General features: G+C 39.1%; 1 protein-coding gene across 1 annotated transcript; it reads left to right on the top strand.

Moving 5' to 3' along the window:
* Nucleotides 1-1,362: 1,362 nt before the first annotated feature.
* MTDH (metadherin) lies at nucleotides 1,363-18,326 on the top strand. The gene is made up of 12 exons (XM_075582670.1): nucleotides 1,363-1,940; nucleotides 4,737-4,838; nucleotides 5,547-5,628; nucleotides 6,400-6,567; nucleotides 7,566-7,784; nucleotides 8,566-8,652; nucleotides 8,901-8,999; nucleotides 10,927-11,048; nucleotides 11,211-11,330; nucleotides 12,450-12,566; nucleotides 15,721-15,874; nucleotides 16,577-18,326. The coding sequence occupies exons 1-12, from the start codon at nucleotides 1,602-1,604 to the stop codon at nucleotides 16,645-16,647; spliced, it is 1,680 nt and encodes a 559-aa protein (XP_075438785.1). The 5' UTR covers nucleotides 1,363-1,601; the 3' UTR covers nucleotides 16,648-18,326.
* Nucleotides 18,327-23,879: the final 5,553 nt, after the last annotated feature.

Here is a 23,879-nt window from a genome sequence, read left to right as displayed (position 1 = left end):
TCTGCCAATGGATTCGTTCGCCACTAGTCGATCAGCAAAATCCTGTTTCCCAGGGTTCACTAAATGGCTGCCTTTCAGTTTCAAATCAATCCTTCGGTCAATATAACTCCGCAGCTACAATGTATTCTTATATTACTAAGTTAACTATCTATTGTTCAAGTTTGCAGCTATAACTGCTGGGAATATTGGTAACAAATGCTAAACAGGAAAGTGTTACAAAGATCTTGCACTGCTGGAGAGGATTGGGAAAACCCTGCTCTATACTAGCGGTGTGCAAACTGGGGGGCACGCGGACGGTTGCAGAGGTCCCACGCTCTCCCACCATGCATTTAAATGAAATGCTGGGGGACCGCATGAGGCCTCTGCAACCTCTACTTATCGAGATTCAGCCGGCTCCAGGGCGCCTTACCATGGCAAGGCGGCGGGTCATGTGACGTCAAATAACGCCACGGGTCATGTCACACAACCCCGCTCGAGGTAAGGAGGGGGGCGCACCAAGGAGAAAAGGGGGGGGGGCAGCAAAAAAAGTTTGCACGCGCCCCTGCTCGAGAGATCAAGATGCTCAGTATATTAAAACTCTATTAAAATGGCAGAGTTGAATTTTAAAATAAAAAAGTTAGTAACTATTATCTCATACTACAGGACTGATTTATTAAAATAAAACATGTAAGATATTACTTGTTTTGCTCCTTTCTTAAAGAAAATATGTATCACATTTAAAACAACAAACGTATCACTATGACAAAAATACTACATCAGTGAACTTTGTATATAACCAATTATAGACGTGGCGATAGATGCCTTTCATAAGTGGTTGCCCAATTGCTTGGAAGCTCCTATTTCTCTCCCTTTAAAGTGAAACTATTTCCACGTGCTAAAGTTGCAGCGTGTGCATCTGTAAAGTCAGCTATGTCACAGTTTTGTTTATAAAGCTTTTTGTTATTTAAAAAAAAAAAAAAAAAAAAGGTGAGCTTGCCAAGCATGCGCACACGCCCCCTCCTCCAGAGCCTGTGCAGCCACGTCAGTTTCCTGATCTTCAGCGCGCTGTACACGCGCTTCAAAAAGTCAGCCACGTCACTGGTCAGGAAGTACTCGGACGGCCATCTTAGATGCTGGCTAAAAGTTGCGTCCTGTGGAAAGGGGGAAAAAAATCATTCGGGCCACAAATATGAAGGTCGTAAAAACACCAGCAATCGAAGCAGGGAAACGCTCGTACTCATGCTAACTGCATGATAAAATACATACACAACAATGTGAACGAAGCGCGCACTACTTGCTCGCGACTAGTAAAAAGAATTTCTTCCGCGTGACACATTATTTCTCTCGCGAGACGCGACTCCAGCGCGCGCCTGCGCGTGCAGTCAGAGAGTCATGACGTCTGGGGCGGAGCTGGGACGCCGCTTAGCGGTCTCCACCCGTCCATCAGTCACTGCTCCACTCGGGTCCTGACGTGGACAGTCGCTCCCGCGGGGGGCCCGGGAAGCAAAGAAGGAACAGGAGCGGCTTCACCCGTCCCAGCTCTCCAGACCCACCACCGCCGTGGTGCTGAGCCGCGCAGAGTCCCCAGCTTTATCGTACCAGACCCCCCCCCCCTGTTTGTCATGGCCTCCACCTGGCAGGACGCGGCGGCCCAGCAGGCCGAGGTGATGTCTGTGCGGCTGCAGCAGCTGCTGACCACCGGGCTCGGCCTCCTGCGCACCGAGCTAGGCGTGGATCTGGGCCTGCAGCCCCAGCGCTACCCGCCCTGGGTGTTCCTAGCGGTGCCGGCCTCGCTGGGGCTGTTGCTGCTCCTCCTGCTGCTCTGTGTGGCGGGCCGCGGTTCCGGGAAGAAGCGAGCGAAGGAGGAGAGGGAGCCCGAGGCGGCTCCAGCCCCCGCCAAGAGCGTTAAAACCGAGGAGCCGAAAAAGAAGAGCAAGAAGAAGCCGGTGGAGAAAGGCAAGGTGGGTGAGCCGAGCTCTCTGTGATGGGAGGCAGCCTGGGACCCTCGCCAAGCAGCAGTCTCTCTACTAACTGTACCAGAGCATATTAATACTGCCACATCTACTAACTGTACCAGTGCATATTAATACTGCCACATCTACTAACTGTACCAGTGCATATTAATACTGCCACATCTAACTGTACCAGTGCATATTAATACTGCCACATCTAACTGTACCAGTGCATATTAAAACTGCCACATCTACTAACTGTACCAGTGCATATTAAAACTGCCACATCTACTAACTGTACCAGAGCATATTAATACTGCCACATCTCCTTCTTTATGTATTCTCATTGACACCCTAAGTGCAGAGCCTATGCACCTCTATACATGTAGGTGTAGATGCAGGTGAATATCCTTTAGGTGATGGGCATTGGGGTTCTTCATGGATGTATGAATATCTTTATTTGTATAGCACTGTCCATGTACGTGGCACTTTACTGCAGTAACACGTGACATACTAGGAATAAGCGCTTCATTTAGAAAAGGAGTCACTGCCCCGATGGGCTTACAATCAGCATGAGGACATTGTAGCGTACAGACAGTTTTAAAACTAAAGTTTTCTCCTATATGTCAAGTAGGAGTTATTCAAAGGGGCGAGGTCACAAAAGAAATATTTTAGCTTTTGGTAAATTATATTTTGTCACAGCGGCGGAAGAATTGTGTCCGGCTTTTAAATATAAAGTATTTTCAAGTAATATCATTGAGGCCTGCCTTAACTTCTGTCAATATAATTAAACAATGACGGGATACATTGTAAACCCCAACAATTTGATGTTGTTATATTATTGCCTTTTACACCCATTGTGGTGTGTTTGGGAATACGGTGGCACCATATAAATATTGATTTTAATACCTGAATGGCTGTGAGTCTAGATAATCTGAATCTAGGTTAGCAAAATTCAGGCCCTGCTTCCTGGGGTGTATACTCTGTAGCGAGAACAGGCATTTAAAGGGTTGGCTTTCCTTCTTTGTTGCAGTGTATGTGTCTAATTTAGGATATAAAATATATTCGTGCTTTGTGGTTATGATGCTCCACTTAAACCACAATATTTTCCCATCAAAATATTTTTCTCCAGATTTGAGAACTCTAAAACAAAAAGTACACATCTTTAAAGTGTAGTATCCCCTAATTGCCATAAAGTGTTCAATTTATGTTGTATTCAAGTATTTTTGTTTTTATATAGGAGTCAGCATAAGTAAATTTCAATGTTCTCTACATATTACATGTTTTACAAAAACCAAATTGAACTCTTTCGTACTGTAATTTTATTTGGGCGCCACATGAATTTGCTTAACGTCAAATATTTTCTTAATAGATATTCATGCTTATTGGGTAAGTATTAGTAACTTCTTGTGTACATTAACTTGGAGCCCTCTTGTAAGATTTCTGATGTATAAAAACCTAGATCTTTTCAAGAACAGGACAGCTTTAAGAAATTATACAAAATGAGCTTTATAGTACTGTATATTGTAAAATGTTAATTACTGACATATAAAAAAAATGGTGTAACTAAAGATGTTTGTATATATTTTAAAAATAGCTCACTGGTGCCATGCCGAGAAAGTTTAAAGATTCTCAGTTTAAATGCTTTATCAAAGATGTAGCAGCAAAGAGCAGATGTTTGCCCTCTGCTCCTTCACCCTGGGTTTGCCTGGCTTAGATAAATATGCTGAATCAGCACACTGAACGTGCACAGGGGAAGCCAGTGTCCTACTGAATTGAGGTATGTGCTTGTCTTGTGATATGTGCAACATTGGCCTGTTTTTGCCAGTTATGTGAAATAGTTATCATGCCGGACAAAAACTATTTTTGAAATGTCAAGAATTCCAATAAGCGGAGTAAGCTACTTATAGGTGTTCGAGTTTTGACCATAAATCAGTTAATATAACTCTAAGCAGAAGAGATCTTTTTCTCTGTAGTTTTAAAGCCACCCTACTAAAGATTAACCTTTTTATATGAATCGAGCATGACCAGTTCTAGCTCACAGTCGTTAATTTGTTAGTCGACTTTTTTTTTTTTTAAGTTAAATGTTTCTGTATTAGATCTTTAGCCTATCCTATGTGACATCATCTTTAACAGGTCTGTTGCTCAACTTGTAGTTTAATATTTTTTTTTGGTTTGTCATCTCTTAGCAAAGAGTAATTTTGTCCTATGACGCACAGGGCATGCTGAAGGTTAAATGGCAGTTTGGGACCAAACTTGGTGCGATCTGCTAGTTTGGAGTATATTGAATCGGCCCCTTAATCTAATTCTTCTTCTTCCCTGTTTCCAACCCCCTTTCGGTTTCCTTGAATCAAACACGTATGCAATCCTTTGACACATGCTACCCTATGCCTTGGAGGCTATTCTTGCTGCCCTTTGATTAAAGTACTTTCTCTCATGCATCAGTCTCATGACTGTTTGTTTTGGCATTTAATCTTGTATTATTTAACCCTTCATATTCAGGTGACTCCTAAAAAGGTTTTAGTGCAAAGATCTTGAATATATTTATATTACCCTCAGCTGCATGAACATTTTCTAGCTGCCTGATAACAAAGGGTTTGCCTTTTACAGTCAGATTGCTTACTGTATTGGTTGCAATAAGACTGACACCAAGGCAAATACTTTTTAGTAATCTTTAAAGTTTGCAGTGTTGAATTCAATACAAGTTCTTCAAACTAACCCCTACGTTCAAAGTGAGCATTGTTGGTATTGTTTGGTTTAACTGTATCTACTTTGTTCTGATCATGTTTTAATGTTCTTTCCCAGCCTAATGGCAGACCTGTGGAACTGTCAGAGGAGGATGTAATACCTACAGTTCTAAAGGACAACTTGAAGCAGCCACTGGATGTCGAAAAGAAGAATGAGAAGGTATACTTGGGAAAATAATTTTATTTTGACCCTCGATTTAATTAACTTTACCTGTTCATATTAGCTTTGTATGTACCAAATACTACCAACGTTTAGAAACCACAAGTCCATTCCTTGCAAATAAATTTCGTTTTCTGGAGAACATTTAGCTGCAAGACATCTAACATTTTGCATTTATATGCTGCATACATATGTTTGGCCAACGTTGATGCTTGCCCAGAGATGCCACAGTTGTATATACCACAGTTATTGCTCTTTAAAATAAGAGGGGGGGAGGGAGAGAGAGGAGAGTCTTGAGGACTGGAGTTCAGTACCCCTGGTCTAGGAGACCTACATCGTTTGATCGCCAGAGGTGTAAGTTTGGCTTCTTCGTGTGATTGGCTTGTGTGATCCATGCTGTTTACATGCTTAATTATTTCCATAATGCTCTAATGGTTCCATAATCTGGGGAAATTGCACTGTTCTGTCCTCTTAGTCTGCTAAGAGGCAATTTTGGTAACTGAGTTTTCCAAGTCTAACCCTATGGTGAAGCATTACTGCTGGAAATGATTGAAGAGCCGATGCTAGCTCAGTCACTGTTGTGATTTGCGGCTTCTTCATATCCACGCCACAATGACTAAATATTAAATAGTTGACGTATGAAGGGTGTACAACTTCTTTTGACGTGGTAGAACATTGTATTTAAGTGTCCCTATTTTGCCATTTTAGACAAAGAAGAATAAAAAGAAACTTAAGTCTGATGCAAAACATTCACTCTCGTCAAAGCAAGATAAAAAAGAAGCAGAAGACGGTAAAACATTTTTTTTAAATTAAGGCAACTGAACTTGGCTGCATTTATTATTTTTATATATATATATATATATATTTATAATAAAAAAAAACCTCAGCTGCTGCTATTTACATTATGTATATGAACACCAATATAACAAAATATGTATGTATTTCTTTTATTTGTATACTGCCCTCCATGTGCATAGCACTTTACAGCAGTAATACAAATGACAAAATAATAGGAGGCACAATGGGAATAAGCGCTTGAGACATTAGGAAAAGTGTCTGCCCCGTAGAGCAGGGTTGTGCAAAGTTTTCTTGCTGCCCTCCCCTGCTGGCGCCCTCCCGCTCAGCTCCGGCGTCATGCTGCCATGGCAATGTGCCGTAGTTTGACGCCGTGTTGCCATGGAGATGTGTCTCTGGAAGGTAAGTAAAGTTACAGAGGCCTTGCGCGATCCACAACATTTATTTTAAAAGCGTTCGGGAAAGCATGGGGCCTCTAACTGCCGCGCCTCCCCCAGAAAATCTAGCACACCGTGCCGTAGAGTGTATTATCCCCTTGGTTCCCAGTGTTGCAACTTTTGGTGGAGACATTTCCTACAGCGTTCGGCGGGAATTTTTTTTATCTATTACTCTGAACTTGGAAGATTCAATAATTACATTTTTGAAGAGGCACGTTCTACAAGAAACATATAATTTCAGCTTTCAAAATTAGTGCTTTAATATGTAAGAGAAGACTATGCACAATCATTCCCTCATTTCCACATACGTTGTCTTTGTTCCCTGATAGGAAACTGGGAAACTAAAATTAGCAACCGGGAGAAGCGTCAACAGCGTAAACGCGATAAAGGAACTGATTCTGACTACAACATCACTGGTGTTGAAACTACAGCCCCAGTCGTTGGTGAACAGTTCACATCTGTGTCATCCTACTCTACGAGCTTTAGGAAAACCAAAGGTATGTAAATAAATGAACACAGAGGAAGTTCTTGGAAAGGCAACATTTTGTGTTTTTACATCAAAATTTTAGTTGGGCTTATTCGTTGGAGACTCAACATTAATGCCCCTCACCCCCCTGGTCAGTGTGTGGAAAGTAGGATAGTACAGTCGGGGCAATAAAACTAACATTTTAGTGTTAAAGAAGCATTCGAGGCAACACTATCTAGTGTGTATATATTTATGTATTTTAAGCAGGCGGTCCTGGCTCTGAATGTCATTTATTTCAGCTCCAGGGACCCCTGCTACCTGACATACTTACCTCTGTAGGGAATGCAAGTACCTCTGCAGTTTAAAGCCACATGGGCCAATAGGAAAATACAAGGGGTGATGTTGGTGCTTACTATTGGCCTGTGTGACCTGTAAACCGCCATATTGGCAACCCAGCCAGGACTCCTACCGGCAGCACCTACGGAAGTACGTATCTCGGAATCGGTGTCAACTGGAGTGCCTCTTGAAATATGAATATATTCTTTGCACCTTATATTTGAGTCATCTAAAACTATTTATATAGGTTAACAATAAAGAGCAAAGGTGTTTTCTTTTAGTCGTGCACTAGTACTTTCCTCGCCATCAGTGAATTGAAGTTTATGCATCATTAGCTATGCTGTCCCTCTTCTCAAATTTATAGGAGCCAAAGTCTTCGTGTTTTCTTGGTAGATGTTATCTTATTTGTTTTTCCCACCACCGTGGCTATATTAATTACAAGTCTTAGCTTTTTTATTTCTGGTGTAAGACGTATGTTTTTAGATACATTCTTCCTCTTTCTGTACTAACTGTCGGTTAAGCAGTTAATCCAAATGCATTTTAAAAAGTAATGCAAGAAATGCAAGAAATCTGATTGCATTCACCTCTGGCGTTTAATAATGTTTTGTGTGTAACCCCTATTCTGATTTCTGTAATTTTTCCACATTTGGTTTAATTAAAAAATATATATATAAAATTAAAAACATCTACCAGGTTCAAGCGAGTTTTCTGCGGTTAATGGAAGCGGTTGGAATGAGAAGCCGGCAAAGCTGCTGTCCTCACAGCTGGGAGAAGAAAAGTGGGCGACTACTACATCGGCTTCAGCAGGGAAGAAGAAAGCAGAGTCCTGTACTTGGAATCCGGACGCAGGAAACGCCACTGGGAAGGAATGGAGCGCACCATGGAGTGAGCGCCCCATCTTCCCCAGCATCTGTAAGTAACTGCAACGCTCCAGCTTTATATTCTCCATTTATGGTTTAAATATTGCATGTGCATTATTCTCATCGGAATTTCTTTAGTATGGTGTTAATTTGCTTCCCAGTAGAAGAGTTCAGATCGGTTAATGAATCTCCAGCAAATTGAAGCAGCTTCACAGCATATTAAATAAGGGGCACACTTATTTTTTTTTTTTTTTTTTAATTGGAGTGTCAATAAACCAGTAGTGAGACCAGAGCCATAGTATCTCCTGCCGCCTTACTGCAGGATGAGGGGATGTGGGAGACACAGTTTCCTGCCTCCCAGACCTCAGCGCACTACATTCTGGATCATCACAATCCTTTTGTGTCATTTCAGAATTGTATGGGTCAAGTTGTTTTCTGCATAACACTCTTATTTCTGGATTTACATTTTACAAGCTACGTTTGTTAAGAAGGGATGGGAATGAATTGCACCAGATGATATGTTGGTTTGTTGTAATATACTGTAGTTTTAAAGACTAACATTTGTTATGTACCTGTTCTGAGTTTGAAATACATGGGGGGTAGTAAAGATATTAGTATAGCATTACGATTACTGTTTATTGCATTGGCTCTCTTGTGATTATCAGTACTTGTGTCTTTGTTAAGAAATAAACAGGTTAAGAATATTTATTAAAAAAAATAAAAAAATGAACCATTTGTACTTGGGTGAACTTAACAAGGACTTGCAAATTTTAAGCATCGATAACCGTTTATTTATCCGTAAGTATATTTTTACACTTTTTTTTTTTTTATAGCGGCCTGGTCTGCTGTGGATGGAAGAATGAATGCAGCTGAACAGAGACCTTCATTTTCCACCATTGGACTAAATAATGCAGTATCTGGTACGTGTTCCTAGTTTCATCTCGGTAATATGAGTTGTTTCTAACTATTTTGTTCCATCTGATTTGTATTCTGTCTGTAAACTATGAAGATATCTAGTAAGTTTGTATTCACTTTCCTAACCTCCATAGTACGGAGATCAAAACCTGTCTAAAACTATTTCATACTATTTAAAACCGAGCATTATTTTATCCTATGTAGTGCTGAATAACGGGATTTTTTTTGTTTTTGTTTTTTTGTGTGCTAATAGCTTCTGTCAGTGATCCGGTCTCTCAGCCCAATGCACCTGACAACCAATGGAACGAAACTCCTAATGAGCCTGAAATGGATGATGAATGGTCCGGTTTAAGTACGTGTAGCTCACACTTACAAAGGGAAGCCAATTAACCTAATTTTTATATAGTTTTAAAAATATTGATGCCAATGGTTTTTTTACACGTTATTTTTATTTTAGTTTCTATAAAATGTTAAATAAGCAAACATAACACTTGACTATTAACACAAGATAAATCTAATACACATAGGATTCTAACAGCAACAAGGGTTACATTTTAGCAGAAACCAAACAGAATCTGTCTGGCTGTGAAATTGTTTTGCAGTGGGGAAGAAAATGTTCACGGCTTGGTAGCTGTTTTTTACGGGTATATTTTTTTTCACTAAGCTTTTATGTCCTTGAGTGATTCTCTTTAATTTCCTAAGGCTCGGAAACAAGAACACATGACAGATTGGGAATTCGTCAATGGGAGTTTCCGAGTGGCACTATTGCTTTATCAGCACTATTGCACTCTTTTGAATAACCTCCATAGTGTCTTAATTGTTGAACCAAAGAGCAGGCAGTACATGGATGGAATGATGATATCCTAGTTTCATGTGTTCCATCTCCCACAATGACGTGTGTATACAGTATAGTAAAGTCTCTAAATTCCATGACTGTTGAACAAATATGTATTTATCCCCTTTATATGGTCATCATAAAGCCTTAGAGATAAATGTGCAGCTGCTTTGCTCCATTTAGAAACCATTAATTTCAGTGAGTTTTAGGTTTGTTTGCCCTCTACGGAATCTCAATGGGTGTTCATGTACAACATAATGCTAAATCCAAATGTACTTAACCATGCACGTGTCATGTGACTTTTTTGGGGACCAACTTCCACATTTAATGATTCTTTAGTGTACCCCAATCAAAAACGAGTGTTGTCAGTCACAAGTGTGTTTTCTTAAAGGAGAACTTTTAAACTGTTTAAGATTATTTTGTTTAAAACGGTGTTGCACTTATTGCATGTAAGCAGGAAGTTAATTCCTAAAGTGTTGCAATTAAATACATTCTCGCAGTGCATTAGTCATGTCACATGCAAACTTTTTTGAGAACACTTTAATTTATACGCTGGTGTTCTTGAACTTTAAGATCAGACTGGCTACACCCCATTTGCACACTTTAGTTGATTAGGTTTTGAACAGATTCATTTACATCAAATAAGACAGGAGAACATTCACAATGTAATATATTTTATTTTACAAGCTTCAATTTAAGTTTAAAAAAAACTGTTTGAAAAATAAAATTGGTGGTGGGGTGAGTGCTGAATAATTTAAAAAGGCAAACCAAGCAATATCCCTTTTTTTTTAAATAACACATCAGTTCTGTAGTATTGGATAATACTTACTACCTTTTTTTTTTTGTTTTACATTTAAAAATTCAACTCTTAATGCCGTTTTTAATAAACGGAGCATCCTTTGATTTCTATAACAAGCTTTAGCACACCTCCCAAGCAGTGCAACATCTTTATAATGCTCTCCAGTTTGTGATGAGTTTCCAATATTCCCATCAGTTTGAGCTGTAAACTGGAACACTAGATGTTACCTTAGTAATATAAGAATACATTGAAGCTGGTGAGTGACACTGACCGAAAATTGATTGGAAACTGAAAGGCGGCCATTTAGTGAACCCTGACAAACAGGATTTTGCTGATCGATCACGTGAGAACAAATCGAGCACCAGTTTAGGTAATTTTTTTTTTTACATCTGTTTGGAATGCCTCTTTAAACTCACTGCTGAAAACATTGCTCAGTGCAAATGTACAATCTTATCAGTTACAAAAGTGCTATACAATATAGAACCTACTGCTTGGGCAACATACATATTTAAAGAATGAATGCTGTAGCCATTCCAGATCTCAACTAAAATCATGTATTGTTACTTTTGCTGGATAGTGTTTGGATACATGCAAATTTGAAAATGGGGTCAGACGTAAAATATTTACATGTCAATGTCTCTTCAGATGGCTCAAGTTCTGCTGAAGTCTGTTCTGATTGGAATGCACCAGCAGAAGAATGGGGAAACTGGGGGGAGGAAGAACCAGCGCCTGTTCCACAACCCGAGGAGCCTGAACAGGAAGCTCAGGTTATTATTTTTTTTTTTTTAATGTGCTTTGGTACAAAATAATGTATCTGTGTTGATCAAATTACACTGGCACGTGGGTAACTATTTATTACACTTGCAACTTGTGTGTTTTTTTATTTATTTATTTTTTTATTATTTAAATTGTTTTTATTAACAAATTAGGTTTCCGATGATGACAAAGAAAAAGAAGAATCTGCCGCCCAAGGTTCTGCTAGCAGCAAAACAAAGAAGAAGAAGAGGAAGAAGAAGAAGCAGGGGGAAGAGTCAGGCTCTCCTACACAGGTGGGAAAACACAGGACCATATGCAATCTTTCCCCGGTGTTGACTCTCATGCAGTATATTAAAGGATCAATTCCCCGGTAACGGAGTGGTGGTCTCTCCTCCATCCCCCCTACCTCCCTCAGGGAGACAACGTTGCATTTTTCTAATGGGGACTCAGCCGCCATGTTTGTATTTATTTTTTGTCAAAGATGACACACACACACACACACACACGACAACTCTCAGGGACTTGGGTGTCCCTAGACAGTGGGAGCCACGAATTACCCCCCACGGAATCCCGGAGTTTAAGTAAGATTTAAAGATATAAAAAAAATACTTTGCCCAAAGCATGGCGTTCATTAATCAATGATGGTGCTGGGTCCTGTGTATAGTTCAAAGTAATACTCATTGGCTACTGAATGAATAACCTCAAAGTACATCATTGGACCCAAGGAGTAAATAAAATTGCTGCTAAGCACCTTCCAGCTTCTAACCACTCTGAATTTCAAACAACCTTATCAGGAAAGCTCAGAATTAGAGATACATATAGATTGCTACTGGCATGAATTATGCTTCCTTGTGAGATAAACCAAGAGAATAAGCTGAGATTGCCCTGTGAACACTATAGGCCGAGGCCCCGCTGCCTCAGTCAGCGAGCCCGCACCTCATGCAGGCGGGGTGCTGAGAGGCAATTGACCGCTACCTGCGGTCTGTAGGGAACGGGGGGGGGGGGGCAGAAGGTGGTTTGAGCGGAAGGCTCTCTGTACTGTCCACCCCCCCCACACACACACACACCACACAACACACACATACACACACACTTCCCCCCCAACCTTTTTGGAGGTGGGAGAAGCTCTGATACTCCAGCCCCCCGCGCTGATAGGCTCACCCCCGCACCACCGCTCGTCACAGCGCGTAGTGAGCCTTGATGTAAGGAGGGCGTGGGGACAGACAGGCAGGAGGTAAGGGGCTGGTGGCCCGCGCGGCCGGCCGCAGCGGGTCCTCAGCCTAATGCAGGCTCTATCTGTTTAACAATCTTCCCCCGGCTGCTGTTTTTGTCTGTTTATTATTTTAAAGGGCATCATAACATTGATATTTTTTACATGGGACTGTATCTTTAATGTGCCGGTTTGTTTTCAGGAGACTGAGAATATTGATAAGGATGCTGGGGATGAATTCCAAGATGGTTCTACACAAGCTCCCCCTCCGCCAGACACGGTTATTCCGATAGTGGTTGCAAAGACTGAGCCGAAGGAGGTATGCAACAAGCAATTTGTCTGTATTAATGAAACTCAAACAGAGATGCACAATTATAAGACTAAATAGTTGGTGTATGTAGGCAGCCAAATATCGGGTAGTGAAAATAAATGGTCGTACAAAGAGTTGTGCTTTAAAATTTGCACACGCTCGTAATATATATCCCAATTAATTACACTAGGGGACCAATGAAGTCTGTTAAATCTGTGCAACCACCTAAAATTATCTCAAGTCTGTTACGTCTATTTTAAATGCGTAATGCTATTCCACACTAGTTTCGTATTTTTAGTTTAATATATTCACGATGCTTTATTTTAGTCTTCTGGCTCACTAAGATGAGACCTAAAAAGGAGGAGTTTCCTTTGTGAACGTAGTAGGCTGCGATTATTCTAACCACGACGGGGCGCGTCGCGAAACAGACCTCAATCCTATGAGGCCACCCATATCGTGCACGACCACGTTTTGGAAGACAAATGTCTTCAAGTGACATCCGCGTCACGTGAGCATCTCTGCCAATGAGGGCGAACCAGCTTCATAACGGGTCCACCACACCTCTCCATCGCCTCCAGCTCAGTTCACCTATCGCTTGGGGAAGAGGCATGTGCGAGGCTATGCGGTCTGTCGCACGTGCTATTATCTTGGCCTTAGACACTCAATTTGTCACATACACAATTATGTATCTATGTATGTATGTATACAACAAAAAACAGACAGATGCCCAAAGCTACTTCCAATGTGACAAAAATACACAGTGCAATACCTACATATTCTCTTGAAAAAAGGGTAATTTAGTTTAACCCTTTGGCCAAAGCGTCTTAATCCTGCTGCCACTTACAAGGCATGACCGTAGCAGGTCCTAACGCTCACTGGGTTAAAATTCTTATTAACCTGTATAATTACAGGAAGAATAATCACATTGGATCTGTCGTAACCTGGCAAAATGAAACTGACCTGCCAACTTGGAAAGTGGGGAGGGGCAAGCTTAAACCTTGGGGGGGGGGGGGGGGGGGGCACTACCCTCCCAAAAGCAGCCAAGACCAGCTGCACACAGTTAAGGAATACAGATACCCAACAAGCTCTGAGAAACCCCTACCATTACCACATTATGTATGTGTATGTATGTGTCAAAAGGAGTGCTAGTGGGCGTGGCTAAATGTATACAACAACAAAACATAAAGATGCCCAAAGCTACTTCCAATGCGACAAAAATACATAGTGCAATACCTACATATTCTCTTGAAAAAAGGGTTAAACTAAATTACCCTCCTTTTGACACTTCTGCATATATATATATATATATATATAGATATAGATATAGATATATATCATATATATCATATATATGATATATATGTATGTGTGGTAATGGTAGGGGTTTCTCAGAGCTTTTTGGGTATCTGTGTATGTATTCAATGTGGGTGTAAAAATATGTCTTACATATTTTAAGTTAAGTGACCATAAAAGCAAGAAATTGCACCATTTTTTTTTTTTTTTTTTTTTTTTTAAATGTCTTCTGTTTTAATTGTGGATTTATTTGGACCGAAAATACATAGAAATGTGCAAACTCCACCTTACAAAGTACAGCAGACATTGGTTTATCATAGCCCAGATTTCCTACAGGGAGGTGGGCCTTGGCACGTCTTGACTTCCATTCAAATTAGTGCATCTGTGTCTCTTCCACAGAGCCGAAAATATGTTTAATCGCCACATTCATGTTGCCTAGTCTTGAAAATGCAGATAAGCATTCTGGGTTATCCACATGGTCTAGGGATCACAGATTGAGAATTACTGCCGTAGAGTTTTCTCCTCCATTGTATAGCAATTTCTGGAATAATGGAGTGGTATGTACAGCAGGCTATTAACGAAATGATTAGACCAGTACTTATATTGTTAAAATAAATATATATATTTTTTTTTTGTCTTCATTTGTAATTACGTTCAGGGGCAGCCTTCAAAATTATTGGGAATTAATGTTCCTAAGTTGTCTAAAGATTAAACATTGTTTTTGTCTTTTGTAGCTAATGTTGACTACAGTACTTTTCTTATTGCTTACAATAAGATTGGTGGTTATTATTGTATAATACATAATTTTGTAAAATGTTGAATACTTTTCCCATTACATAAGTTTGAATCTTACGTTAATAATAATATGCATACTTTCTGAGTACTGTAATTTCTTTTTTTAAATAATGCAGTTTTATGGTTTTAAAATGGTTGGGTTTTGCCACAGGAGGGCAGTACTGCATACCTTTTTGTATTAGCCAAGAACAGAGGTGACCTGTGTTTTCATTTAAAGATGCAATCCAAGCGGCACTTAACAACAAAAAAAAAATCCTTCTCCCACGATCAATCGGCAAAGATCCTGCTTCCCAGGGTTCACTAAATTGCTGCCTTTCCATTCAATCAATTCTTCAGTCAGTTTAACTCAGTAGCCTACAATGTATTCTCATATTGTTACGGTAATGTTATCTATTGTTACAGTTTGGAGCTTAAACTGTTGGAAACATTGGCAACAGATTTTCACAAACGGTAAAGTGTTGCAAAATTGTTGCACTGCTGGGGAAGTGTGCCAAAACCTGCTGTAGAAATCAAAGGATGTTCAGTATATTAAAATATTAAAAGGGGCTTTAAGAGTTGAATTAAGAAAAAAAGTGTTGCAAGTATTATCTAATACTACAGAACTGAATAATTTAAGAAGGAAAGAAAATAGTATATTGCTGCATTAAATGAATCATGCATGTGCTTCAGCTTTCACTTAAAACACCAGAAACAAATGTATGTGATCTTGAAAATTGGTGCAATGTACATAATGGTTGTCACACGGTTACCAATAGCATATATAGTACAACATTGTGTGCTAGGCTATATTGATTCTCTCATACCAACGCTAGAAAGTCAAAGAAGCCGCATAACGGCAATCCAGCTATCCAGCTACTGTATATAAAAACATTTTGGAAAAACAAAAGATGTATAATGCATATTGGATGGAAGAAACTGCCACGATTTTTTAGTTGTTATAATACATTTGTATCCCATACATTTCAGTGTTGAGGACCAGCATAATACATTACATTCCTGCAGTCTTCCTTAATGTGCTCAAGAGATTGTTTCATGTTTTTGTTTAATTTTGTTTTATATATATAAATATAAATAGACTGAAGAGGAGATTCGTCAACAAGCTGTGTTTACCGAGCCTCCTGTATCTGTGATACCCAGCCTTTCTGAGAAGGCTCCTTCCCATGTCCAGCAGACACAGGAGACGAGCACTTCTATTACCAAACAGAACAGTGTGCCTCCAGCCTCACAAGGTAAACCTTTTACAGACTTGACATTATTTGTGGTAGTACTCAATGCTGTTTTGCACAAACATTAATTCTATATGAAAAAGTAATGGATAGCTTGATTTTTATTTTTGTCTTTTTGTTAGATTGCTGTCAGTGCACCAGTTTTTATTTATTTATTTTTTTTTTTTTTTTTTTAAATGACATTAAATTCCTTGAAATTTTGAACTTTTTTTTGCATTGGTGTCTAATGCAGGGATGGCCACAAACAGGTCAAGTTTTCAGGAAATCCCTGCTTCAGCAAAGGTACATTTTGAGCCACCTGGGATATGAAAACCTGACCTGTTGCTGTCCCTTGAACAGGAGTTGGCCACCCCTGGTCTAATATATCTGTTCTGAAAGTATATGCTGTCGTGTAGTAAAGGGCAACACAAATGGGTGTGCGAATCAAGATGTGTATTGAATTGTTGCACCATTGTATTCTTTTACTGTTGGGTTAAAACGTGATGCTGTGTTTAGAAGCCAGAAAAGATTACACCAGATTTAGCGGATTTGTTTGTTTTTTAAGCAAAGGGAGGGAAAACTTCTGGCTGGAAAAGGTTGATACTGCGTTCTGAACATGGGGTTACATACCAGGAGGTTTGCAGCACAAGGCATACTAGAGTACATCTTACAAATCACTCTGGTCAGTGTTTGAAACTAAAACGGCACTTTTACTATCTGTTTCAGCGAAATCCGAAGAGAGCTGGGAATCTCCAAAACAAGTGAAAAAGAAGAAAAAAGCTAGAAGGGAAACGTGATTTTTTTTTTTTTTTCCTCCCACCCCCCTCCCCCTTCCTTTCATGATTTGAACACGTGTTCAGACACGGTCTTGGAGATTATGCTGTTTATGCAATAATTTGTGAACATGTACAGAATTTTATATAAATTGTCTGAATTTTTAAAACTGCTGTGGACATGACCTTGCTTAAGACGGGAGGTAAAAAGGAAAATAGGTTTGAAATATGAGGTCAAAAGAACATGCAACCGTACTGGGAGACACCTTTTTTGAAGACGTCTAACCTTGATATAGAAAAGAAACTTCCTGACTTTACAAAACCGTGACCTGTTTACATTCATATTGTGCCCTACCTCGTCTCTGTCAAGTAGTGGAACAGACAAGGGTGATTCTGTGAAAACAGTTCTGCCATCTCAATGTGGAAAATCCTTTACAATTTTTGTAATTTTTATATCTTAAGTGCTATTGTGTCTGCAGTAGCACCTTGCTCTTCCCCCCTCCCCACCCCCACATAGTGACATCGCCGGTGCAAGTATTAAATAGAACCAATGTTTTGAACTTTCAAGCGTTGAACAGGAAACCTAATTTTGACATGTATGGTTAATTACATTGTTTTGATTTATTTTGGCTTCCCTTCTAGAATTGTGTATCAATATGAATTTACATCTTTTTTTAGAGAAGCATTTAAGGTGACATTGTACGCATAATAATCGGCCTCTCCCCATCCCGCTGTATTACTTATCTGCTGGCTGACTTTTTGGTAAATCTATATTCTTTGCCGATTTTAGATTTGCCAATCACAATGATGTTTTGCGAGCTGGATGGCTGGCAACATTTATCTTTCTAAGTACATAATTTTTTCTGTAGCTTGACTATCACATCGATTTGAAGAAGCAACTGTTTTTATTCATTAATATGAACTATACTGAACTATTTGGAGGGGTGTGGTGGCTCCAGACAGCTTTAATTCACGTCAAGACCTCCAATAATCAGGAATGTGGTTTTTTTTTGTTTGTTTTTTTTTTTTACTGCCTTAACCTGTAGTATGTAGATTTCACGAACAAGATTAGGCTTTTTATTAAAAAAATAAACTAAAAATACTGCAGCTGTTATAAAATATTTCCAGCTTGAAACTGTAAAGATCACATGGTGTTTAAGGTCTTAACACCATATACAGGCACTGTAATTCCATTTAATTAAACCGGCAGCTAACTTTGTATCTATAAATAGTGCATGGTAAGTCGTACATTGTAAACAGCCTTACCAAACGTGCTTTTGACAAGGACCACAAGTAAACATTACTCTAGAAAAACAGCGTATACGAAAAAAAAGCCATGGCCACATTGATGTGACTTGCTCTTTTATTTATGTGGCACCAGAGAACACACTGTAACCAATGGGTACTGATCAACCGTTCAATATTCTGTCCGACTCCATGTGGCTGCAGCTTCGTTCCGACATGGACGGCTTTAAGAAGAGAAGCATTGAAATGGTTTCGTAGTGTGGAAGAAGAGTCCTGTTTTTTTTTTTTGTTTTTTTTTGTTAAATCTCTTCCTAATAAAATTACTAATTTTTAACACAGGTGTATTAAAGAAATGCCTGTTTCAGGAACATGGCAAGTAAGTTTACATGTTCAAAAGTTTTTGTTTAATTCAGTGATATTTCTAAGTTGATTTTGTTGAAATAAATCTGGCAACTTCAGCAAGTGTCTGCAACGTTTTGGGTAATGTTGACTCAATTTCTTATATATATTTTTTTTCTTTAATATATAAAGTCCCTTTTGTGTTTTTAAAGCAACAATATGCTATACTGGATACTATAATTCTGAAAAGATAAATTTCTGGATGGGTGCTTCCCTGGGAGGCTTCGATAGCCACTACCATTTACACAGTTTAACACAACAGAAGTAGCCATTGTGATGATAGAATGTATCACTTTTTTTTTCAAACTCTTTTTGTTGAATCTAATGTTAGAAATGGATCACCACAGCCGTTGTTATGGATTTGAGATTCATGGGAGGATTGCTTTTTTAAGATCCATCCTATATGGAATGAAAATGAGATCCACCTAGGACAGTGTCCTTGACATCTAGTAGGTTAAATGTAAGGACTAACACTTCAAAAAATAAACTAAAGTGTTCGTTTTAACTAAACCCTTTTGGAGTGTTTTCACTTAACGTTGCAAAGCACGTGATATGCCGGTTTGCACATTTTTTTTTTTAAGTGTTTGAATTTACACACCCGTAAAATGAGTGGAACATAATTAAAGAACATGACAATGTTTCTAAAGCAAGAAACCAGGCCACCGCTAAAGCAGATTACTCACTTAATCCCCTAGACAGTTTAAAATCAGATCCAGTATGTTATTGGATTAGGGTTTTTTAAAGACCAGGTCATAATATGCAAGCAATGACCATGCTGTGTTAGAATGATGTGAAGAGTTATTTCAGTTGACATGGATTTATTATATTTATAATACTTATTGAATGTGATTGCAGAAGGGTGGTCATTGCTTAAGTATTTTAATCATACAGTTAATGGAATTTGAGTAATGACCTTTTTTCTATCTGTTCCATGTGCAGAAATTCACTTATATCGGAGTTTGATAGTTTTGTAAAGCGTTCACGCAATGAAAGAACTAATTATCTGTAGTTATCAAGACATCTGGATAAAATTGTTTAGGACATTATATAGGTATTATTTTATGAATAATCATTGTATTCAGTTTAAACTACTGAACTTGTTTTTTTTTTTTGATCCTGGTCAAGGAGATGAGGGTGTACTTTTGTTTTATTTCCTTCCCGCCCCCAGTAGGAGACTACGAGAGTTTGGGATAGCTAATGTTTCAAATCAAATTAATACAGAGTGAATGTCGAAGTAGCCTGCTTACGTTCCAAGATATTACTAGGAATAACAACGTTTTACATGTGGTTCCTAAAACCCTTAATTATTCCTGCCTGATCTTGACCACAGCACATAGCTTGATTCTGTGGATTATGATCCATATATGGTTTCCTTGTAACGTACTGAAAGTGTACACAGTTCTGTACATAGAATTTTGCAGGCACAATGAGTCACTGTCCCATAAAGCAGATCATCTCATTTGGGTGCCTGAGACATAGGGAGATTTCAGTGACTTGATATTGTGATTCACCTGCTTTAAAGGTACTGACATTACCACTGATCGATTCAAATATTCTAGTTTTAATATGAATGATTTTTTATACTGTGTAGATAACAATAGCCATATATGACTATAAGGGCCATATTTACTGAGTAGAGACAAGCCATAAGATGCCTTACAGCCCAAATACTAGAATGGCTTAGCTCCCCATAGACAGAAAAGGACCATAGAACTGATTTATGGACTTATGTATGGACTGTGTGAGATCATTTCTAAACCGTGCAATCCGTAGAGTTGGTATATTGTTGATACCACATCTCCGGTACCTGGCCCTTTTGTAGTTTGTTCACTTACAGTGGCAAGTAGCCATGTACATTTTTTATATTCTGACTAACTGATTTATAGCTCTTTCCTGAAGATCAGGTAAACATATATTCCATAGCGCTGTACCTGCTGATCTGTGCAAGAGACATGTCTTTCCTAGCTCTCATTTGCTTTTCCATTCAGCCCTGTAACAGATTTTACCATCCTAGTTTTGGATTTATTTTTTTTATGCACAAATTCCTGTCTGGATGAAAGTACAGTGGTGAAAGTTTGTGAACCCCAATGCTAATTACATAAATTCCATAGTTTGTCCACGATAACCTTCTTGAATCAAAACCAGCCTGTTCTTAAGTATCCAATATGGTTTATATGAACAAATTCCATGTCTTTTGAACCAGAATGATGTATGAATTAATTACACAATTTGTCTAAGTGTCAGTGTATATACAAAAGTGAAACCCTGGTTTTATCAGCTTAATTTAAGGGGATAATTAGAATCAAGTATTTAAATTAGGTAGATCTTCAAAGAGGAGTTTGGGAGGCCCCACCCTATATTAAGATCAAAAACTTTGTGAGTTTGGTCTTTACCATACATGTGTGTGGAAACATGTCATGCCACAATCAAAAGATCTCTGGGCCTCAGAAAAGCAGTTATTGCTGCTCATCAGTCTAGAAACGGTTACAAAACCATTTCTAAGGATTTGTGGCTCCACCAATCCACCATCAGACAGTCTACAAATGGAGGAAGTTCAAGACCACAGTCACTCTACCCAGAAGCGGTCATCCTACTAAAGTCTCTCAAAAAACAACCCGGCAAATAATCTAAGATGTCACAAAGAACCCCAAAGTAACATCCAAGGATCTGCAGGTCACTCATGCCTTGCTAATGTGAGTGTTCATGACTCCACTATCAGAAAACGACTGAACAAGAATGTTGTTCATGGAAGGATAGCCAGGAGACAAAACACTGCTTTCTAAAAAGAACGTTGCTGTCCATCTAATGTTCACCAAACAACACATAGAAGATCCACAAGATTTCTGGAACAATGTTCTCTGGACAGATGAGTCAACGGTAGAACGTTTGGCCTCAGAGAAACTTTGGCGGAAACAAAACACTGCATTCGAACTTTAGAATCTCATCCCAATTGTCAAGTGTGGTGGGAGTGTGATGGTTTGGGGCTGCCTCAGGACCTGGATAGCTTGCTATCATTGACACAAAGATGAATTCTGCATTATATGAGTATTCTAGAGGAGAATGTCAGGCCAATCGTCCGTGAGCTGAACCGAAAGCAGGTCATGCAGCAAGACAACGATCCTAAACATACACGCAGATGTATAACAGAATGACTGAAGAAGAAATTCTGCATTTTTTAATGGCCTAGACCCCATCAAAATGTTGTGGCAGGACCTGAAGCGAGCTGTCCATGCAAAGCAGTCCTCAAATGTCACTGAGTTTAAAGCAGCAGTTCAAGCAATATCTTACATGTGTTTTTTGTTTTGTGTTTTAAATCAGTTCTGTACTATGAGAAAATACTTGTAGCAGTTAAAAAAAAATGTTTTAAAGACATTTTTAATGTTTCTAATGTAGGAAGCATTTCCAAAGTGATAGCCCCTTCCGATAGGCTCTGGCTCTTGAGCCCCGCCCTTTAGCAGTGCACCAATTGTATCTAGTAACTACCCAGTCACACAATATTGCTGGACTCCATTGCCCACAATGCTGGGCAAGAACTGAATTAAATAACCTTGAGCAAGCGATCGATTACAGGAGAGCGGATCGATCTGCAGCTTAGCTAATCATTTGTGTGTGTGCAGATTGTTTTGATGCACATATTGAATTGGAAAAAAAATATATATAATATATTTTTCAAAAACAGCAGCTTGAACTGCAGCTATAAGCAGTTCTGTAAGGAGGAATGGGCCAAAATTCACAAATCTGATGTAGGAGGCTGACCAGCAGTTACAGGAAGCGCGTAGTTGAAGTCATTGCTGCTCAAGGGGGTGTACAAGATACTGAATCTAAAGGTTCACATACTTCCGCACAGATGTATATTGATTGTTGAATCATTTGTGGATAAATAAATGTTGAAAAGGTATGGGGTTTTTTTGTCATTTGTTTGATCAGGTTATCTTTATCTATTAGGCTTAAGATTTAATTTAGGTTTGAAATCTGTGAAAATTCTAAGGGGTTCACAAACTTTTTCGCCCCTGAAGATGGAGATCTCCATCTGTTACTCATTCTGATATAGAAGGGAGCACTAACTATTTGTGAATCTGATTGATTGGCTTGATGAGCTCATACAACACAGCACTTGGGTTATTCTGCATCAGTGAATCCTGGAGCAGCCTGATTGCCACCTAATGAAATCTAAAAATTCCAACAGTATCTTACAGACCTGTAATTTTCAAATCTCTCTTCTGGGACCACCAGCCACACAAGGTTTTCATAATGTACATGTGTACAAGGGTGAACACACCAGATTTGCATGTGAATAAAATGTGTGGCTGTCTTGGAACCTGGTCTAGCTCAGAGAAATTTGAGAACCACTGTCCAGAACCGTCAAAAAACTTGTTGACTTTTCATACTAATGGAGTTAGGGTAACTTCTATATAGAGTAACTTGGGACAACTCTTCTTGTGCAAGGGAGAACATTAACTTCTTCTGCAGCACTTTGGTCCTACTAGTTAGGCTTCTCTAAGTTTTGCTCACTGATTCTGTTGAAGATTTATTCCCAGGTTAATAAGTATGTGCAAGACCGCCATAAATACATTGATTATCAACACATACACATTATTTTTAGAAGCCAACTGTCTCTGTATTTTTAAGCTACAATCAAAAGCAATCAACCTTATGAATGTTGATGTAAACACATCACAAACGTTGCCAAAAGCCAATGTAAATTTCTTCAATATGGATATTTTTATCTCCTACTAAAGCGTTAATAAAGGAAGCAACATTTCTACGATCTGTCCTTTCCTCTATCACTTTACAACTAAAATGTAAACTTACGGTATGGCCTTTATTTATCGCAATGTGTGGCGCATACACATGGCGAGCCCTGCTCCTACTGTATATGCTTTTTAAAAACTCCAAAGGCCTTGTATCACTAACGTGTTTCCCTGTCTAACAAAACGTTCCCTTGCAATCTATCCAAAATGCCCAGCTAGAATCTTCTAATTTTCTCCTAAAACTGTACCTACTCAGATCCTTATTAAATCTTTCTCTTGGCTCCCATTTAAATTCAGTATGGCTTTGAATGATTTTCTTATCACCTTCAAGACTGCATTCCTTTTACCATCACCTCCCCCCACTATTTCAAGTGTCTTTCTTCTTTGGCTGTACCCCTTTTCATTTCTAGCACTCTGTTAATGCCTTTCTTCTTTCCACCTCTTTTGCCACAGTGGCTCATATCTGTGGAACTACCTTATCCTCCGTTTATACCAAGCACTTTCTTTCCACATGAAGTCAAGTCCCCAAAACACCTGTATTAAGTATTTCACTAGACACAACTCATGATTACTGCTTCCTAAATCTACAGAGGCACTTACCAACCATTGTGACCTGCCATCCACTGCATTGCCACATTCTCCAGGACTCCGAACATACCACATAGATTGTAATCTCTCCAGGACTCTTGTTTCCGGTTTTGTGTTTTAGGTTTGATGCACTTTTTGTATTTTAATTCCCTGTATTCAAATGTACATTGTTGGCACTACAATATATACAGTTCCCCTGACGACGTCATTCGTGATGAAACGCGTAGGGCATTTCCTGGAGTGGCGAGTGTAGCAGCTGTTTTTACTGCATGC

The sequence above is a fragment of the Ascaphus truei genome, chromosome 2 (assembly GCF_040206685.1).
Source record: "Ascaphus truei isolate aAscTru1 chromosome 2, aAscTru1.hap1, whole genome shotgun sequence".
Taxonomy (NCBI): Eukaryota; Metazoa; Chordata; class Amphibia; order Anura; family Ascaphidae; genus Ascaphus; species Ascaphus truei.
The sequence above is the reverse complement of the archived record's forward strand: the minus strand, read 5'-3'. Positions and strand labels throughout refer to the sequence as shown.

What these genes read in the sequence shown, in the direction of transcription:
- MTDH (XM_075582670.1), top strand. Translation starts at nt 1,602, where the DNA reads ATGGCCTCCACCTGGCAGGACGCGGCGGCCCAGCAGGCCGAGGTGATG. An exon ending in TCGAAAAGAAGAATGAGAAG is followed by an intron (nt 4,839 to 5,546) that starts GTATACTTGGGA and finishes TTGCCATTTTAG; the next exon opens with ACAAAGAAGAATAAAAAGAA. An exon ending in ACTAAATAATGCAGTATCTG is followed by an intron (nt 8,653 to 8,900) that starts GTACGTGTTCCT and finishes GTGTGCTAATAG; the next exon opens with CTTCTGTCAGTGATCCGGTC.